This window comes from Lytechinus variegatus, chromosome 1 (genome assembly GCF_018143015.1).
Source record: "Lytechinus variegatus isolate NC3 chromosome 1, Lvar_3.0, whole genome shotgun sequence".
In the NCBI taxonomy this organism is placed as follows: domain Eukaryota; kingdom Metazoa; phylum Echinodermata; class Echinoidea; order Temnopleuroida; family Toxopneustidae; genus Lytechinus; species Lytechinus variegatus.
In genome coordinates, this window is record NC_054740.1 from 82,825,838 (window position 1) to 82,843,883 (window position 18,046).

Sequence of the window (18,046 nt, forward strand, 5' to 3'; positions counted from 1 at the left end):
CACTCTGATTGGTCAAAGAGACCACACAATGGCAAAATTCAACGGTTTCAGTGCCTGGGTTTGTGGGAAGGTCACACTACCCATGTGGTAATCTCCTCAAATACCCGCGCCTGTTGTTCTGTGAACCTTATCCAGCCAATCAGGACTCTGGATTTCATGCAAGTACTGTACAAAATTTCAGAAATCTCGTTTTGTACCTTCGTGGGAAAAGTGTGATCTTGACCGGATTAAAAGGTGCCGCATATCAAGAGTGACATTGTGAGAAAGTACAGAAGTTCAGCTTTATGGTGATATAGATATCATTGAGGCTCAAAATAAAAAGTTTTGCACAATTTGCAAAAGAAAACAGAGGAAGAAAATTCAGTTTTGAGGCACATTTTCAGGCCAGAAATTTACTTATTTAACAAAATATTATATACAAAATAAATGACCAATATGAGAGAGTACATGTAAAGTCTTTTACTCTATCTGATGGTGCAATATTTCATTTAACTTGAGGTTAAAACAGGTAAAGTCTTAGAGAAAGAAAATCTCACGAATCACAAGATCTTGCAAGGAGGATTCAGCCACGAGATGATTTGGATGAATCTGGCCTTTTTGCTCATTAGCATAGGGACCTGCGGTCTGACTGTATCAAACCACTGCTCACTGTTCATTTGTCTTATTGGGTTTATACATGTATCAACCCTTCTCTTGCTTTAAGTGAAGAGTAGCCTGGAGGCGTCTGGGGAGTAAAAAACATTTACTTTGTGGGCTTACTCCCCAATGACGCCTGGTATTGGATCCCATTTATCTCTGTATAGCAGGGGTTCTCAAACTACGGCCCGCGGAGCTTCTCAATCCGGCCCGCGAGACTGCTATTTTTTTTTTTTAAATCACTTTAAAATCACAATATGAAACATAGCTCAATATTGTCTATCCATGCAGACCTAACCGTAATAAAAGTATTATGGCAGTCAAATTAATTTGACTTTTAAACAAAGTTTAGTGGAGTATGGATCTACATACAGGTGCCAAAGTGAATTTCCCCCAATGAACATTTTAAACAACTCATACCAAAGTACCATGACAGGGGCAGCGGAACGGTTTTCAAAGTGGGGGTGGGGGGGGGGGGGGTGACTAACCATGCAATAAATGACAATCATAATGGTAATTTTTACGTTTTTGTACATGGTTTTTGAAAAAAATGGGGTGCTGAATCCCCCCCACTTCGGCGGCCCCTGCTTGACCGGTGAACATTTGCACCAGTGCCTTTGTCTGGCAATTACACCTTTTTTGTCAAGATTCAAGCAACTTGTTGCTGACAGTGTCACCTTTCCCATATTGAAAGTGACTAGGAAACTGACATCCTTGTTATAGTCTACAACAGACCTCTACTATTCAAAGGCTTTGACTACCCAAAAAAATGATACTTCAAGACATTATCTCACCAATACCATAGGTACAATCTAGATTCCTTTTAACAAATTTCTACAATTTTGTTATCATTAAAATTGACTCTCGCTGTATTTTGAAATATTTTCTAATTTTGCCTGCGTTCCATATAAAATTGTTATAAATTCGTTGGATCAAATGCTCACAAAATAAGGGCCAGATTGCACAAGTGAACATCTATAGGACCCCGACCGCAATGGTCTTTGCGCTTCGCGCACATTTTTTTCTTTGTATCCACTTCACCCTGGCCCTTCAAAGAAACAGTTTGAGAACCCCTGCTGTATAGGGATGAGATTCCCACGGTCAAAGTCAGGCTAATCAACACTTGTCTGTTACGTTTGGAGCCCAAATTAACGTAAATGGGCCCAAACCATATTAAACCCCATTACTAATAAATTGCATTATATTTATTAAATAAATAGTACTAAATTTGAAAAAACATAAGAGCACGAGTGTTAGCTTACCCAGTCTGTTTATGTCGCCATTTTAGAATCTTTTTTTTTTAAACAAGTGCACACCTACTAAATGTAGTTACCAATAATGCATATATAGCAATTTTTAGCATTTCCATTTATTTAAAAGCAAGATAAAAGACCTTTGTAGATTAAATGCTTTACTCACGGGCATAGGTGCTGCAGCAGGGAATCGAACCCCGAACTTTATTACAGACGCATACATCGGGTAACGTTGGCGAAGAACAAAAGAAACAAGATGGCGGCGTAAAAAGTCTCTTTTTACTCTCTTAAATCTTTTCACAATATTTTTCTCATTTTTTTAATGAATTCTTGTTTAAAAAATAACGAGATCGTAGAAATGTCGGAAATGAAGTTTCATGTACAATGTACATGATTTAGGGCTAGATCTTTTAGAAGTAGAAATCTCGGGGGTGAAAGTTTCAGGTTTTGGCTCCAGTCGTGTGGGTCAATGAGAGAGAAGACCTGGCTTCATTGAGAGTAAGCCTACGTTAGTAAATGATTTTTACTCTCAAGAAGCTGCCTGGCTAATCAGTGGGGAGTAACCCTACGTAGAGTACCGTACCGTAAGGGCACTAGTATTCAACCCGTTTTGAGAGATTCCTCAAATATAAAGAAATATAGAATTTACCTGAATTTCAGACACGTCTTATTTCAAAGAGAAAATGCTGGTTATTCTTTTTCCGTTATTTTTTTCTTCAACCAGTCGACTGTGTGCGCGGGCGATCAAATTATATGGCGACAATTTTTGGCAATAGTATTCAATCCGTCAGCACTAGTATTCAACCTAGCGATGAAAGATGGCCCTGTTTCTCAATCTGCCCTTGTCTCATCCGAATATGGACTAGACCATTTGAGATGAGACCAAACAACAGGGAATTAATCTAAGCCAGAGACTTACATGTACATAGATCTAGATCTAATTTAGCAATCTAATCCCTTTTGAGATTTGCTATCTATCCTCACTAGGTTGAATACTAGTGCCATTCACTGATTCAGTGCAAAAGGCCATCGCCGCATAATTCGACCCTCCGCGCATACAGTGACAGATTGAAAAAGAAAATACCGACAACAGATTACCCTGGAAATAACATAGGTATGAAATTAAGATAGATTCCATATTTCTAAGTATTTTGGGGAATATGTCAAAATCTTTGAATTATGCCGGGTTGAATACTAGTCATGCTAGTGTCCTGTTATAGTTAGCCTGGAGGCGTTTGGGGAGTGAAGTCTCCACCTACGTAGTCACTCCCCTAACACCGGGCGCTGGAATACATACATGTACATGTAGGCTCCCACGTACCAAGGGAAAAGTAGCCAGGGGCCCGTTTCTCAACACATGGACAAGTTAGTCATATCTTTATCCACCAACCATGGAGTTAGTTCCAATCTTACTAAACCTGTTTCTCGAAAAGCTTCCTAACTAGAATACCTTGATATCGATACTATCGGTAAAAAGTGCAGACGAGACGTAGCCTTAGTCACGAAATAACATAATTTTCAAAAAGAAAAATTATGACAAAATTGCAAATATTGTGATAAATTGGGAATAAATCTTTTCAAAATAGCACAGGTGAATTAAGCATCATACCTACTTAGACCATGAAGACTGGATCATTCAATAACAGAGAAAATTAAATTATGAATAATTCATTTCTTGACTAAAAAATCACTTGTGGACGTTGAGATGGGTATCCCCGGGATATCCAATTTTGATAGTTTACGAAAGTAAACCATAACGGTTTATAATTATCAATCTTTTTCCATTCCAAACGTCATCAAAATGTAGTTCAATGAAACATTTTTAATCATTGATACCGAAACATACGATATTTGACAAATTGTATGCATGGATTAGAGATAGAATTTACCCAACGGTTAATAGGGGTCTGAAAACAACAAATACGAGTTCAGTTATGGATGGCCTGACGTGGTAGAATCTTTATCGATTAAATCATTTTACTACTTCAAAATGAATGGTTTTATGGCATCTTACCAACAGTTTTCATACATGTAGTTTCATTGTATTACAATTATCATTGAATGCATTAACCCACTTGTTTTTGTGATGTAATTTCAACCTCTATGATTGATTACGTAAGATTATAATTGCAAAATTTCTAGGCACTTCTGCATGTCATAGTCTACCCACGTGATGCCATACGTCATTAAGAAAGTAGTTATGACAGGTTCGGAGGGGTCATAAATATTTAGTGAGGTTGTTGTACCCGATCTTGGTAAAGAGGGCTTCGTGAAACAGTTAGCGGACAAGTAGGTCACTATCTCCGATTTAGTCAAGAAGTTAGACTTATGACGGTGTTGAGAAACGGGGCCCAGGCGGCTTCTAGAGAGTAAAAATCATTTACTAACGTAAGCTAACTCTCATACGAAGCCAGGTCTTCCTGGTCATTGACCCATACGATGGAAGCCAAAGCCAAAAAACAAAAGTAGAAGAGAGTTTACTCACATTTGTTGTCATCGCCATCTTTGATCCATTGTTAATGCAACCTAGTTACGTGACACGTATAAAGGGCGGCAACGCTCATGATTTTGCCACCCTCTATACGCGTCATGTAACTAGGTTGCATTAACAATGGATCAAAGATGGCGATGACAACAAATGTAAGTAAACTCTCTTCTACTTTTGTTTTTTCATTGCATTTCTGTGATATTTTTTAACCATAACTTGCCAAACGTTGCCAACCGATATTTTACCCATGCAACTCTTTCGTCAACGGGCCCCAGGGGCCCGTTGCAGAAAGAGTTGCAATCAATCGCAACTCTAAAAATCTTGCACAACTTGATTTTCAACCAATCAACAGCGCGCATTTGGGACTTGCGATTTATTTTTTGACTTGCGTTTAAACGCAACTCTTTCTGCAACTCTTTCTGGGGCCAGAAGTATTAACCTCAGATTCTAAACATAACTAGCAGTTTGGTGCATTTGTATAGTTGCCTTTTCCCTCGGTACATGGGAGCCTATGTATTCCAGCGCCAGGCGTTAGGGGAGTGACTACGGTACATACTAGACCAAAAGCTTCGGTCTCTGTTATTGTTGGTTTTTCAGCTGAACTCCGTTGGCTTCACTCACCAAATACAGAGACCGAAGTTCTAGCGCGATCTGTACAGGGGACTCAATGGCCATATGTTTATGTACTTAAGATCGGATAAAACGGGGAAGTGAATTTGCGCGACAGCCGAGGTAAGTCACTGTTTTTGTTCCTTTTAACTTGATTTTTCTCAGTTTTATGGCAATTAATTCCAAGCGGGAATATTACTTTGCATTTTGTTCGTGTTATCTTTCAAAATTTTTATTCATTTAAAGACAAAAATTGAAGAGCCCCGACGGGGGATTTTGCATTGCAAGTCCCCTAATGGTGGCTGCACGACAGCTAACCCAGGGAACTCCCGCCCACGTAGCGATTCATAACAAAAATGGCCGATCGAGACGGGGGTAGGAGAGAACTTTTCGTTTTTTTGAGGTTCCAGTTTGTGCCCAGATGTCAGGAAACTGCCACTCGTTAGACCTTCATCCATATAATCGTGGTAGGAAGTGCTTGATTTCTGTTTTAAATTTTTATTAGAATGATTTTGACCATAAAAATGATACTTCAGGCTTGTCAGGTGAGTATGCCAAATTGCACGTAAGGTCCTGGGCTCCCGCCCGCTACGAGGCCGCAGGCGGGAGTTCCCTGGCCTGGGTTACACGACAGCGAGCCGTCTGTGTAGGCCTACAGAGAAATTTTTTAAAATATGTTAAAAAACTCCTCGAATCAGACGGCTGCCAGCTGTCTTGCTACATATAGACAGCTGGCAACCGTCTGTTTCGAGGAGTTTTTAAACATTTTTTTTTCTAATTTCTCCTCATACACAGATGGCTCGCTAGCGTGCAGCCACCATTAGGGGACTTGCAATGCAAAATCCCCCCGTCGGGGCGCTTCAATTTTTGTCTTTAATGAATAAAAATTTTGAAAGTTACCGCGAACAAAATGCAAATTAATATTCCCTCTTGACATTAATTGCCAAAAACTGAGAAAAATCAAGTTAAAAGGAACAAAAACAGTGACTTACCTCGGCTGTCGCGCAAATTCACTTCCCCGTTTTATCCGATCTTAAGTACATAAACATATGGCCATTGAGTCCCTGTACAGATCGCGCTAGAACTTCGGTCTCTGTATTTGGTGAATGAAGCCAACGGAGTTCAGCTGAACAACCAACATACAGAGCCCGAAGCTTTTGGTCTAGCTACATACATGTAGGTAGAGACTTCACTCCCCAAACGCCTCCAGGCTAGTTACGGTACGGTACCTTACCGGGGGGATTCCTTCTAGTTAATTCTATTCTAGGGACCTAGGCCTACGCTACGGTACCGTAGCCCGTACCGTAGGCCTAGCCAGACTCCGTCTTTAAAGTTTAATAATAATAGTCAGACGCTTCCACTCTCCAGCTAGGTAAGGACGGTAGAGATTCTAAATACTATAGCAATTATTTGATGAAAATCAAACAAAATAACAAACCAAATACTTCAAAATGGCACTCTAAGATAACCGTCAAAAAAAATAAAATAAAATGCTGTAAACTTACCGTTAAGTGATTTAATTCCCCCATTTTGCTCAGGAACAGCGGAAGGGAGCGACAAAGTCGCCATCTTTTCATCGACCCTTTAATTAGCTGACAGCTGCCATGCCGTAGATGGAGACAAATTACGGTACCTTTTTTTAATCCAACGTACGGCGGTACCTTGCGACTGTTCGCGATCCGATTTTGGAACAAATCGCATTTTGTTCATTTTCTGAAACATGAATGGAACATATCATTTTATTTTAGGTTATAATTAATTGAAATAATACTAATATAATCATTTTAAAGATTGCAAGCCTTTATTTTGGTGTAAAGGCCAAATTAGTATCAAATCGACTGCTATGACGTCACTACGTCTACGACTGGATATTAAGCATAGGCCTATGTAAATCTCTATGATATTAAATCTGCTTTCATTCTAAGAAAGATGATAGCTAACATAGGTATTCGTACGATGATTTCAAACCTTACACAGTAAGATATTCCAAGTCTCAATATTAGCATCAAATTATACTAAGTTATTTCCAAAATTGAGTCGCAGACGAATCGTAAGGTGCCCAGAAGGAAAAAACCAGTTCCACTGGACCAGTTAGACCAGTATAATTTTAACTGGTAACTCTGGAAATTGGAACATCGGTTTACTGGTCTAACTGGTCATACTGGTCCAGTTAAAATTTTACTGGTCCAGTTAAAAATTAAACTGGTCTTGAAGTACTGGAATTTTATACTGGTCTTGTTTCTGGTGGTTGTTACTGGTCTCACTGGTCGTCATACTGGTCTCACTGGTCCTCAAACTGGTCGAACTGGCCCTCGTACTGGTCTTACTGGATCAGTTTATTACATGCATTTGGTTTGTTATATACTATGGCCAGTGAAATGTGATGGAAAAGATGGTTAGTAAATTAATCTTTCTGCTGTTATTTTGAATGTGATGTATAAAATTACACATTTTCATTGTGAATTAGTTCACACAATTATTTTGAAGGTTTTCAAACAACGTTGAGTGCTTTTGCAAAGATATTCCATTATAAATCCTGATTTTTCTTTAAAAAACAGGAAATATGCAAATGAGGTAAACCACGTGATCAGCATCATCAGAATTACTGGTATTACTGGTCTTGACCAGTTTAATTTCAAACATTGAATTACTTTAGACCAGTTGACTATATATCAGAGGAATACATCTTGCTTTGATCTTAATCATAATTAGAGGACATAATTATTTTAATTATAATATCAATAATTGATAATTATGATAATATTATTAATAATAATAATTACAATAATAATAATAGTAATAAGAATGATTACAAGAATGATCATAATAATAATAATTGTGATAATCATAAGAGCAATGATTATAACAATGATAACGATAATAACTTTCTCTGAATTGTAAGATTCATTTTTCATAATTTGTTAAATGATCTGACTTGAAAGTCATTATTTATTGGACCAGTAACCAGAATGCAATTGTTTGAATTGGTCTCCAGTTCATTTTTACTGGTCCAGTTAAAAATCAACTGGTCCAGTAACATATACTGGAAACCAGTAAAAATCTACTGGAAACCATTTATTGGACCAGTAACACCAGTTTAATGAAAAACAATTTAACTGGTATTACTAATTGCTTCAACTGGAATGCAATTGTTGGAACTGGTCTCCAGTTGATTTTTATTGGTCCAGTTAAAAATGAACTGGCCCAGTAAAAATATACTGGAAACCAGTATAATTATCCTGGAAACCAGTAAAAAAAATTACTGGTCTTATAGGTTTTTCCTTCTGGGTGTGCGGTCGCCTTATAGGCGCTGGCTATAGATGGAAAGTCCGGGGTTCGATCCCCGGCCCGTGAGCAAGTCATGTAATTAATCTACGCTCTTTTATCCTGTTGTCATATAAATGAAAATGCTGTATGCAGTATTGGTAACAAGGTGTGCACTTGGTTTTTTTTTAATAAAATCATTACTTTCATTTTCACGTCGGAAAAAATATCAGTTACTAGTATTTTTTTTAAACTAGAGCACACATAGTTACCAGTATATGCATATAGCATTTCAATTTATTTGAAAGCAGGATAAAAGAGCATTGTAGAATAAATGCCTTGCTCATATAGGTGCCGCGGCCGGGGATCGAACCCCGGACTTTCCACGTATAGCCAGGCGCCTTAGACCACTCGGCTACGGCACCTCCACTTTTATACTCTGTTTAATTGATTTTTTTTTTATAACACATTACACATTTTTATATTGCACATATAATACGAAATTTCATCTGATAGGGGTGGGTTAAATCAAATGGATAACCTTATTTGGTAATTGTACACCTGTTGGTTTAGTTGAGGTTATTTCCATTTGATGAAAAGCCCTTATTTTATTTCATCTATTTTCTGTAAAATGAAAAGGAGATGCCGTATGTCAGACGAGGTTTGCTCCAATTGTATTTGTGTCTCTTTCACAAGCATTTTATTAGTTGCTGAACGCTGGATAGTTGCATTAATGGCTAATACCTCGAGTCGTTCCCACTGTCGTGCGATACAAAAGTCACGATAAGCTTTCGTAACAGATCGCGGAAATTTTTGAACCATTCAAACATTTTCTACGATCAATGCGATTGCCACGACTGATCTGATATTGTTCGACCTATTTAAAGTGACCCAATTTGCAAATTGCATGTCTTTTCTCGAAACAACCTCGAAATATAAGCTGAAACTAATCAAACTAATTACTATGTCAGAGTTATGTAAAGGGCCTACCCCATTCAACAAAATCTAAGGCATTTTTTTTTGCCAGAGTGCACATAATATGACTCTAATCCTCGGTAAACTTGAGCAATAGTTTCCATAATTAAGCGGACCTTTAAATAAAGTTCACAATTATCGTTCATACCATCACGACAATATATATCATATAATATTCATATTATAATGTACCAATTTGATGAGCATCAATAGCAAAGGCCAGAAATTGCGGGAAAAATATAATATTCATGAACTTCTTTGTGAAAGCTATAATAATTATGTCCTTCATGCAAACGTCCTTGGCTCGATGGCATTATTCTCCCATTCAGCCGATGGGAGGCAGTATAAATTGTTGATATCATCACGGTAAAAACGGTACATTCAGATGAACAAATTCTTCTGAGAGGGGAACTATACCTCTTTCACATTTTACGAAACTATTGGATTTCCTTTTCTCAGGACTCGGTGCATGAAAAACATCAGTAATCATGGTAAGCTTATATTTTCTATTATTATCATTATTACCATTATCGCAGATTCCATAACCGTCATAATTTATCATGGACACAAAATAATACGGTTTCATGATGTTTACTGTTACTCTGTAGGTCAATTTTCCATTTCCTTTCTTGGTCAATGAAAAAAATGAACTAAAACAGTTGCCTGTAAATGTTGCACTCATGTATTGTCACCCCCCTCGATGCCCTCCCCTCCCCGTCTCTCTTTCTTTCTCTCTCTCCCCCTCTCCATTTTCTCCCCCCCCCCCCCCCTCTCCTTTTCTTTCTCTCTCTCCCCCCCTCTCTCTTTCTGTCACATGTAGCTTTGTAAGCAAGCTATAATACACTCTTGATAACAAGTCCTTATTTTTTTTTAATGTTTGATTTATTTAGGGAAAATTGATTTTGTTTTCAGTTACGTCCATCATAATCGTCATGGAATTCTTGATTGATAACTCTTTTTGCTTCATTCAGTCTGTCGTATGCTCATCACAGAGTCTGCCTATTTTCCTGTTCCTCATTCCAGTGAGTCTCGTTCATGGTGGTAAGTTTGAATTTGATAATTTGACCCTATTTTTTTTAAATTTGTATTGATTGTCATGATTACAAACAAAACAGATCACATAATTATTGTAGACAAAAAAGAAAAAAAACATAGAAAAAATAACTAAGATATAATAATCAGAATATCAATATCAATAAAAATGTAAAGTGACCCTGATTTTAATAATACACTTTCTTTTTATAATATTTTTACGATTTATAAATCGCGGTATAATCTATGTGAAGAGAATGTGATGTGGTCTTATAACATATAGCCAGTCCTTACTATATTTTCAACATTAAAGTATGACTCGGAATGATCATAGATCCTGTGATCCCACTTTTATCTTTTATTTTTTGTAACTTCCAGTTGGGTTCATACTTTAGTACATATTTAACATGTTTCAAAGAAATATTCTGGGAAACGCATAAACGTCTTGTCGATTTTTTTTACAATACAGTTGCTGAATTAAGAGAGCTTTGCGACCCAGACCTTTTATCATGTAAGAACATCACTCTATCTGGAGGGAGATCGATTCAACTCATTCCAAAATTAGCATCAACCTCAAACAATCGTGAACCAGCTCTGGGAATAAAACTCCCCTCTTGGCGCCATTTTGTCTGTGTTTTACCAAAAAGAAATGGTGAGTGCATAACCCGGGGTGCATAAAACGATCTTCTACAGATATTTTGGACCTATAGGCCTAATTATGTTCCCTTATGTCATAAGATTTCGCACAATCATTATTGTAAGCTTAGGGGTGGTATTGTATCTAAATAATTACATTTGGTGAATAGGATGGAAATAAAAATATTTGCCAGGCTATTTGGATTATAGTTGCTCATTTCAACTTTCTATAGATGGGTAGGCCTGTAATTATGACCGGTTCCCTCGAGCCATTTGGCGCATCTTCCTCCCGTATCTATAATGCTATACAGTACTGTAACCGAGCAAATTGCTTTTATTGCACCAAATACGCAAACGTATGTAGGCCTATATGTTATTCATTGGCAGTGGAACGGTTTTTGAAGGGGGCAGAATTACATGCACAAAATCGCAATCATGGTCATTTTTGCGTTGTGAAAGTGTCTGGTTAATTAAAGGCTTCATTGGTTCATTATAAACTGTTTCCCCTTAAATTGTTGGTCCTTTATTTCTGATCGTTCTTTCCTACTGTATATTTTGCAAAGAGCGATTTTACGATTCATATTATCATGGAATAGGTCCATGATATTCGTATTGACTGCATCCGGCTGCATCCTAGCATTCTGCTTCCTCTTCTTGAACCATGGACCGTGTTTTACAGTGTTTCGTAAATGTCTTATCGAGAAAAGTACTTATATGTGCCTTTACACTATCTTCTATAAAGGCCGACCAGACCGGATTCGTTTATGTTTTTTGCTCTCTTCCATCATCATGATGATCATGTGTCTCATGTTTCTACTACAGGAAGTTCTGTCCCAAATACAATCACCATCCGTAAATATTTTTTTTAATTAGCATTATTATATCGTCTTTATATTATCATACCAATACCGTAGAGACTCCTACGGATACATCGCCACCACTAGAAACTCTCGATGGAGGAAGTTCGACAACTTCGCCAGAAATTTCATCCAGTGGATCAACTGAAGTTTCGTCAGAACAAGCAATGTCAGGCTCTTCAACTACTCCATCAGAACCTACGACCAATGGTAAAACAAGCCCCCCAGCCCCCACCCCCTTTTCGATTCCGTGGACCATGTTTATCTGTAATAGCTCCATGGTTAAAGTGATAGGGTCTGATAACACTTCCATAATGATTTTCCTCGTTTGTCCTTTATTTCAGATCGTGCATTCTTACTATCTCTTTTGCAGTTTGGTAGCGCGATTTTGCACGATTTTTATTGACCCAATCCTGTGCAGTTTTCTTCCATTTCTTGAACCATGGATCTTGTTTTTTTTATTGTTTCTTTAATGTCTCATCGACAGTAGCGGACCGTGACCCGGCGGAGACAAAGCATGGGGGGGACAGCATTGTTTGTGAACAATGCTGTGCCCCCAATGCTTTGTCTCCTCCGGGTCACGGTCCGCCACTGCTCATCGAGAATGGTACTACTATCAATGTTTCTTCTGGACCAGACATGTTTTGCTATAATGTTTCTCCTACACGAAGTTCTGTCCCAACACAATCCCCATCGGTAATTGTTTCTTTTATGTCAAACGTATCGATACTATAATAATCAATCGTATAGATACTCCCATGGATGCATCACCACCCCAAGAAACTCCTGGTGGAGGAAGTTCGACAACATCACCAGAAAGTTCATCCAGTGGATCAACTGAAATGACTGAAGCTTCGTCAGAACAAGCAATGACCCCAATGACAGACTCTTCAACAAATCCACCAGAACAAACGACCGACGATGCGACTATAACTTCGTCACACACTACAACAATTCCTTCTACGGAGGCTTTACCTGAAACCACAACAAAGGGAACTTCAGATGTGAATTCGTGTAAGATGCTCTATTTAATGGGGAATCAAATAAGTGGTGTCTATGCCATCTCTCCTAGCGGTGTGGGACTGACCGATGTCTGCTGCGATATGACCACCGATAACGGAGGGTGGACAATCTTCCAGGTACGTTCCGCTATAGGTTCTCGGTGTGATATGAATCTATCCGATGTTTATGTTCAATTAAGATGGTCAATAATTATATTTGCTTAATCGCATCTTTTTTCCTTTTCCTTTTCTTTTCTTTTTTTTAAAGAACTTTCGCTCTATTCAGACTTGCTCGCTTAGCCCGCTCACAATTTTCTGAAATATTCCAATGTATCTGAACTCAACCTTCTCTTGCACGCTCACTATTCGACAATTTTTTTTTCACATATCAAATCCTTCACAATAATGATATGCATGCAGAAACGTTATGACGGATCTGTGGATTTTTACCGCAATTATACCGAGTATGTTCGTGGATTTGGTGACGTCGAGGGCGAATACTGGTTGGGACTAGACCAACTCTACTTACTTGCTAAAGATGGAGTCGAACTCAGAATCGATATGGTTGATTACAATAACAATCAACTCTACGCTCATTATGGCAATTTTAGCATTGGAAGTACCAACACCAAGTAAGGTTCTTATAATTTTCCTTCGTTATGATTATATATAAAGAGAGTGTATGGAAAATGTTACATTTTGTAAAAGCTGTCAAAATTACGCTTATTAATGAAGTATCATTGTGTAATACCTCTATAAAGTCTTCTCTATAAGCCAGTTCGTAGTTCCTTTCTGCGCATGATCAGAGGAAGGTCATTTTGTACTAAAGTGACATTGTGGTTTAAAATCTAATGAGATAAGCACCAACTTTGATGTCTTAATTATTCATATATTTTGACTAGTGGTATTCATTTACATGTACATCCGCATAAAAACAACGATGAATTTTCGTCGTGTTGCTCGGTGAATTTTACCCTAGACAAATATACTTAGATATAATTATTTTCAACCAGGAGTCAGGGGCGGAAATCTCTCCCAAAAAGTAGGGGGGACAAGGGTCTGGAAAATTTGACAAGCAAAAAAAAGGGCTATTATCTAAAATTTAAGGTCATTTCGACGAAAATATATTTGACAAGCAAAAAAAAAGGTCATCTCGTCCCAAAACGCACGTTTTAATTCCATTTTTTGTGTGATATATTTCTTAGCATCACCAAAGACCTAAAATAGTATGGGGGGCATTTGATATTGTGTCCCCCCTAATATTTTGAGTAGGGGGGACACGTCCTCTCTGGGATTTCCGCCCATGCTCGGAGTACCCCTTTATTCTGATGTTCATTATATTTTCAATGTAATGCTTGTTTGAATTTCTTTCAAAGTAAATGAACAAAGATATTAATGAATGAATTGAAAAAAAATAGATGAAATATAATAACGTTACAAAAACATTGATGAATTACAAAATATTTACACACGGAGCATTTTTCAACGTAGGGCGTAAATATGACAGTGGTGATACTTCGATCCTCGGGTGCGATACATCAGTCATAATTTCATTATATTTTCTCTTCAATCGCAATCTTGAATTATGACTGTTTTAAGGTTCTACATAGTCTTATACTAATTTCAATTTAATGTATGTATTTACTATCTTCAACAAAGCTACCGAATCGGGTTTTCATCATATACCGGTACTGCAGGAGAAGGGCTAAATGCAGCCAACGGACAAGCCTTCTCAACCTACGACAATGACGGAACGAGTAATTGTGCTTTTCAGTACAAAGGGGCGTGGTGGTATAACAACTGTTATACAGCCAACTTGAATGGGGTACACGGACTCCAAAATGATTTGAAAGGGATTGTTTGGAATTGGCCTGACTCAAGATATATGAGAGCTACAGAAATGAAGTTAAGATGATCGGATTGATCCATGTTGTTCTCATTCCCTTCTACCTAATTTTTGAAGTTCTTATACATAGCGATTTTAAAGCAATGTAGTCCAAGTGATTGTGTATAGAGAATCACTTGAAAAACAGGAATAAGTAATTTAATATTTCATAACGATCGATATATCCACAATGGATTTCATGTCAACATGATAAACACGAACATGGGCCTCATGTTTGAGGGGGGAGGGGGGCAATCTCGTATAACTGGTAGAACCGGTAACCTTTTCACTCCTGACCAACTTGAACCCGTTCTCCCTCGCTCCTAAGCCCTTCATTTTATGTGTCAGTTCTCGATGACCACATTTCATTGTATCTCCAACCCCAACACCGAAGGAAAAAAAAAATGCAGAACTTCAGTTCTTAAGGGTATGGTATCTGATTTTCGGGCCAAACATCCCTATCCTTTCCAATCCGAGTAGGGGCAGGGGCGTCGATCCATTTTTCAGATGGGGGGGGGGTGCAAAATCATGAAAACGTTCCAAAGGCGCTATATATACATATATATATATATATATAAATTTATATGACTCATGAGAAAGAGACACATATCTCACCAACAAGTTAATGCGAGCGCGAAGCGCGAGCTGAATTTTTTTAGTATACTGACATGGAAAAAGGTACTGTTTGTAACTCATGAGGAGGGTAGATACATGTATCTCACTACACAGATTATGCGAGTGCCGAGAGCGAGCTGAAATTTCTTTCTATTCTGACCTGAAAGCTTGATATTCTAAGCATTTTTTGGTACCAATGGGTATCTAAAAGAACAATAGATGCGAGCGCAAAGCGGGAGCTGACAATGTTGATATTTCGATTTAAAAAATAGATGTTTAATGAACGTTTTTTGATAAAGAACAAGATATATATCCAAGAAAAGATTATTGCAAATCGAAACGGGAGTTCTGTTGAGGTTCAGATCTAAAAATAGGACATTCTATTCACCTATTTAATCATGAAAACTATGGGGTTTTGCTATATAGATGATGCGAGCGCGAAGCGCGAGCTGAAAATTTTTGTATTCCAATCTAAAAAGCGAAAATTTTGACCACAATTTAAAATAAAGAACAATCTTATTTTATTTGTACACATCAGCGGAAATATTTTCATTGGTGGGGCGATCGCCCCCTGCCCCCCCCCCCCATCATGATCGACGCCTATGGTAGCTGGTATGGGGTGCCTCTCACTGAAAAACCAGTCCAGGGCCCCGTCTTTCAAAGAGTTACGATTGATCCAATCAATCGTAACTCCATGGAAATCCATCAGTGTCATATTTTTTTTCTACAGGAAATTTTACCTTTGTAAACAAAGGAGAACAAATCAAATTGTCAATAAATCAATGAATTTATGTATATACATTCATATCTAGACATTTTTAAACAAACATGCATGTTTACATGTTGACTTTGCTGGCTTTCCATAGTTGTGATTGATCGAATCAAACGCAACAATCGCAACTCTTTTAAGACGGGCCCCAGAATGATTGTCCCTTTTTCAAGTGCTTTCAAGACACTGGACCTTTTTTTAACAAGTGCACACCTAGTTACCAATAATGCATTTGGCATTTTCATTCATTTCAAAATATGATAAAAGAACATTGTAGATTAAATGCCTTACTCACGGGCAGAGGTGCCGCGGCCGGGGATCGAACCCTGGACTTTCCATGTATAGCCAGGCGCCTTAGACCACTCGGCCACGGACCCTGGATCAATTTAAACCTCAAGAGCGCTACCTATTGCTGTCCTTTACCAGGGAACGAAACAAAACTGTTTATTCATATTTATTCATCAAAACCTATTGAACAATCATTCGGAGTTGTTAAATTAGTGAAAAGTGCGTAATTTTCAATGTATATTTTACATCAAATCCAGATAATAACAGACTGTCATGAAAATTGCATTTTTCTCGTGACAATTTTATTTCCACTATACAAAATCCCAGCCATGGCGTAATTTCATTCAGCAAGATATTTATCCACATTATGCTGCACTCAACCCAGGTGAGTTGAATGGGTACCCGGTGGGAAGAAATTCCTTAAATGCTTGAGAAGCCCAGCTAAAGCCAGGGTAATAATGATAGCAGGGCCCGCTTGGAGAACAGTTTTCAGAACTGAACTGGCTTCCCTGGGTAAATATACCTATATTGCTATAAAATATTTACCTTTTAAATTTATCTTTTATACAACCGATGTAGAAGAAGCTTGGCTATTAAGATATGACTTATGTCTCTCTCTCACACACTCTCCCTTTCTCCCCTGCATGAATATCCCTCTTTTCTGTGATCATGCCATGGAAGTAGACTTAAGTTTTTAACGAAACAATGTCATGTTTTTATTAATCTGCTTGTATTCATCAAATTGTATATTTGTTTTGTATTACCTTGTATTTTTTGTTATTAACCAAATATTGGCGAATGCCATGGCAGTGATACTCTAATAATAAATTTAGTTCAATTCATGTAAACAAACATACTCTAAGGACATGAAGGAAGAAAATACGAGTTCGGTCTAAAGTCTGTCCTTGGATGAACAGCGAGTTCATTAGTGAGATGAATAAACGAAATAAGAAAAACGGTGGTGTTAAAACTGACACCAATTGGTATTAATAGAGGACCACACCCTGAGGTGTTAAAATAACACCCTATAGATTGAACATAACACCAAAAAGTGTAAATGTAAAACCATAGGTGTTGTAATAACACCTATAGGTGTAAAACTAACACCACGAATTGAACACCGGTGTAAAATAAGTGGTGTGGTCCTCTATATGCACCGGTTAACACCACAGTTTTTGCTGTGTATAAACCTTTGTGCAGATAATTATGTGTTATGTCCTCAGATCCAGCTGGCACAAATGAGGGTAAAGGTTGTTCTTACTAAGTGTTGAAATTTCAATTTGGGTGGCAAAATTGTTATAAAATGCTTGAATGTATCCGTTTTATCATGTTTATTTCAATTGACTAAAAGTGCAAGGGAAATATATGAGAAATGTGTCGCAGGCTAAGTTGATTTCGCCCTTTCCCATTGACACCCCGGGGGGGGCCACTTACATTGACGAGTGGATACCATGCGCGACCAAAAAAACACGTAAAAAGGATGTCCTTTTCACGATAGGGCACGTTACGTACGTAACGTGAAAAGGGTGTCAAAAACACAAAAATAATGAAAAAGGGTATCTATTTCGCTAGGAAAATTACGTGTTTAGGGTCGAATTTGCGGGGATGATAAAACAAAATTAAAATGTTTTATAAAGGATGTCCTTTTGCCCCAACACTACGTGTTTAGAGCCCGGGGGGGCCACTTCCATTCACGAGTGGATACCATGCGCGACCATGGGATCTCGAAAAGCACCCT

General features: G+C 37.9%; 2 protein-coding genes across 3 annotated transcripts in view; one reads left to right on the forward strand and one right to left on the reverse strand.

The window, feature by feature from the left end:
* The window catches only part of LOC121425300 (mediator of RNA polymerase II transcription subunit 1-like), a 28,250-nt gene extending 21,652 nt beyond the window's left edge, over positions 1-6,598 (reverse strand). The window contains exon 1 of the mRNA XM_041621326.1: positions 6,492-6,598. Within this exon, the coding sequence (XP_041477260.1) occupies positions 6,492-6,555 (64 nt within the window). The 5' untranslated portion in view covers positions 6,556-6,598. The remainder of the gene's footprint in view (positions 1-6,491) is intronic.
* Positions 6,599-9,567: 2,969 nt separating this feature from the next.
* On the forward strand, positions 9,568-15,178 carry LOC121425307 (angiopoietin-related protein 7-like). Of its 2 annotated transcripts, XM_041621341.1 has the most exons (7): positions 9,568-9,716; positions 10,197-10,266; positions 10,727-10,909; positions 11,808-11,960; positions 12,501-12,889; positions 13,172-13,383; positions 14,411-15,178. In XM_041621341.1, the coding sequence occupies exons 1-7, from the start codon at positions 9,714-9,716 to the stop codon at positions 14,664-14,666; spliced, it is 1,266 nt and encodes a 421-aa protein (XP_041477275.1). In that variant the 5' UTR covers positions 9,568-9,713; the 3' UTR covers positions 14,667-15,178. The 2 variants fall into 2 exon arrangements, with proteins under 2 accessions (XP_041477275.1, XP_041477270.1); XM_041621336.1 differs by lacking the exon at positions 9,568-9,716 and having other exon boundaries at positions 10,132-10,266.
* The last annotated feature ends 2,868 nt before the right edge of the window (positions 15,179-18,046 follow it).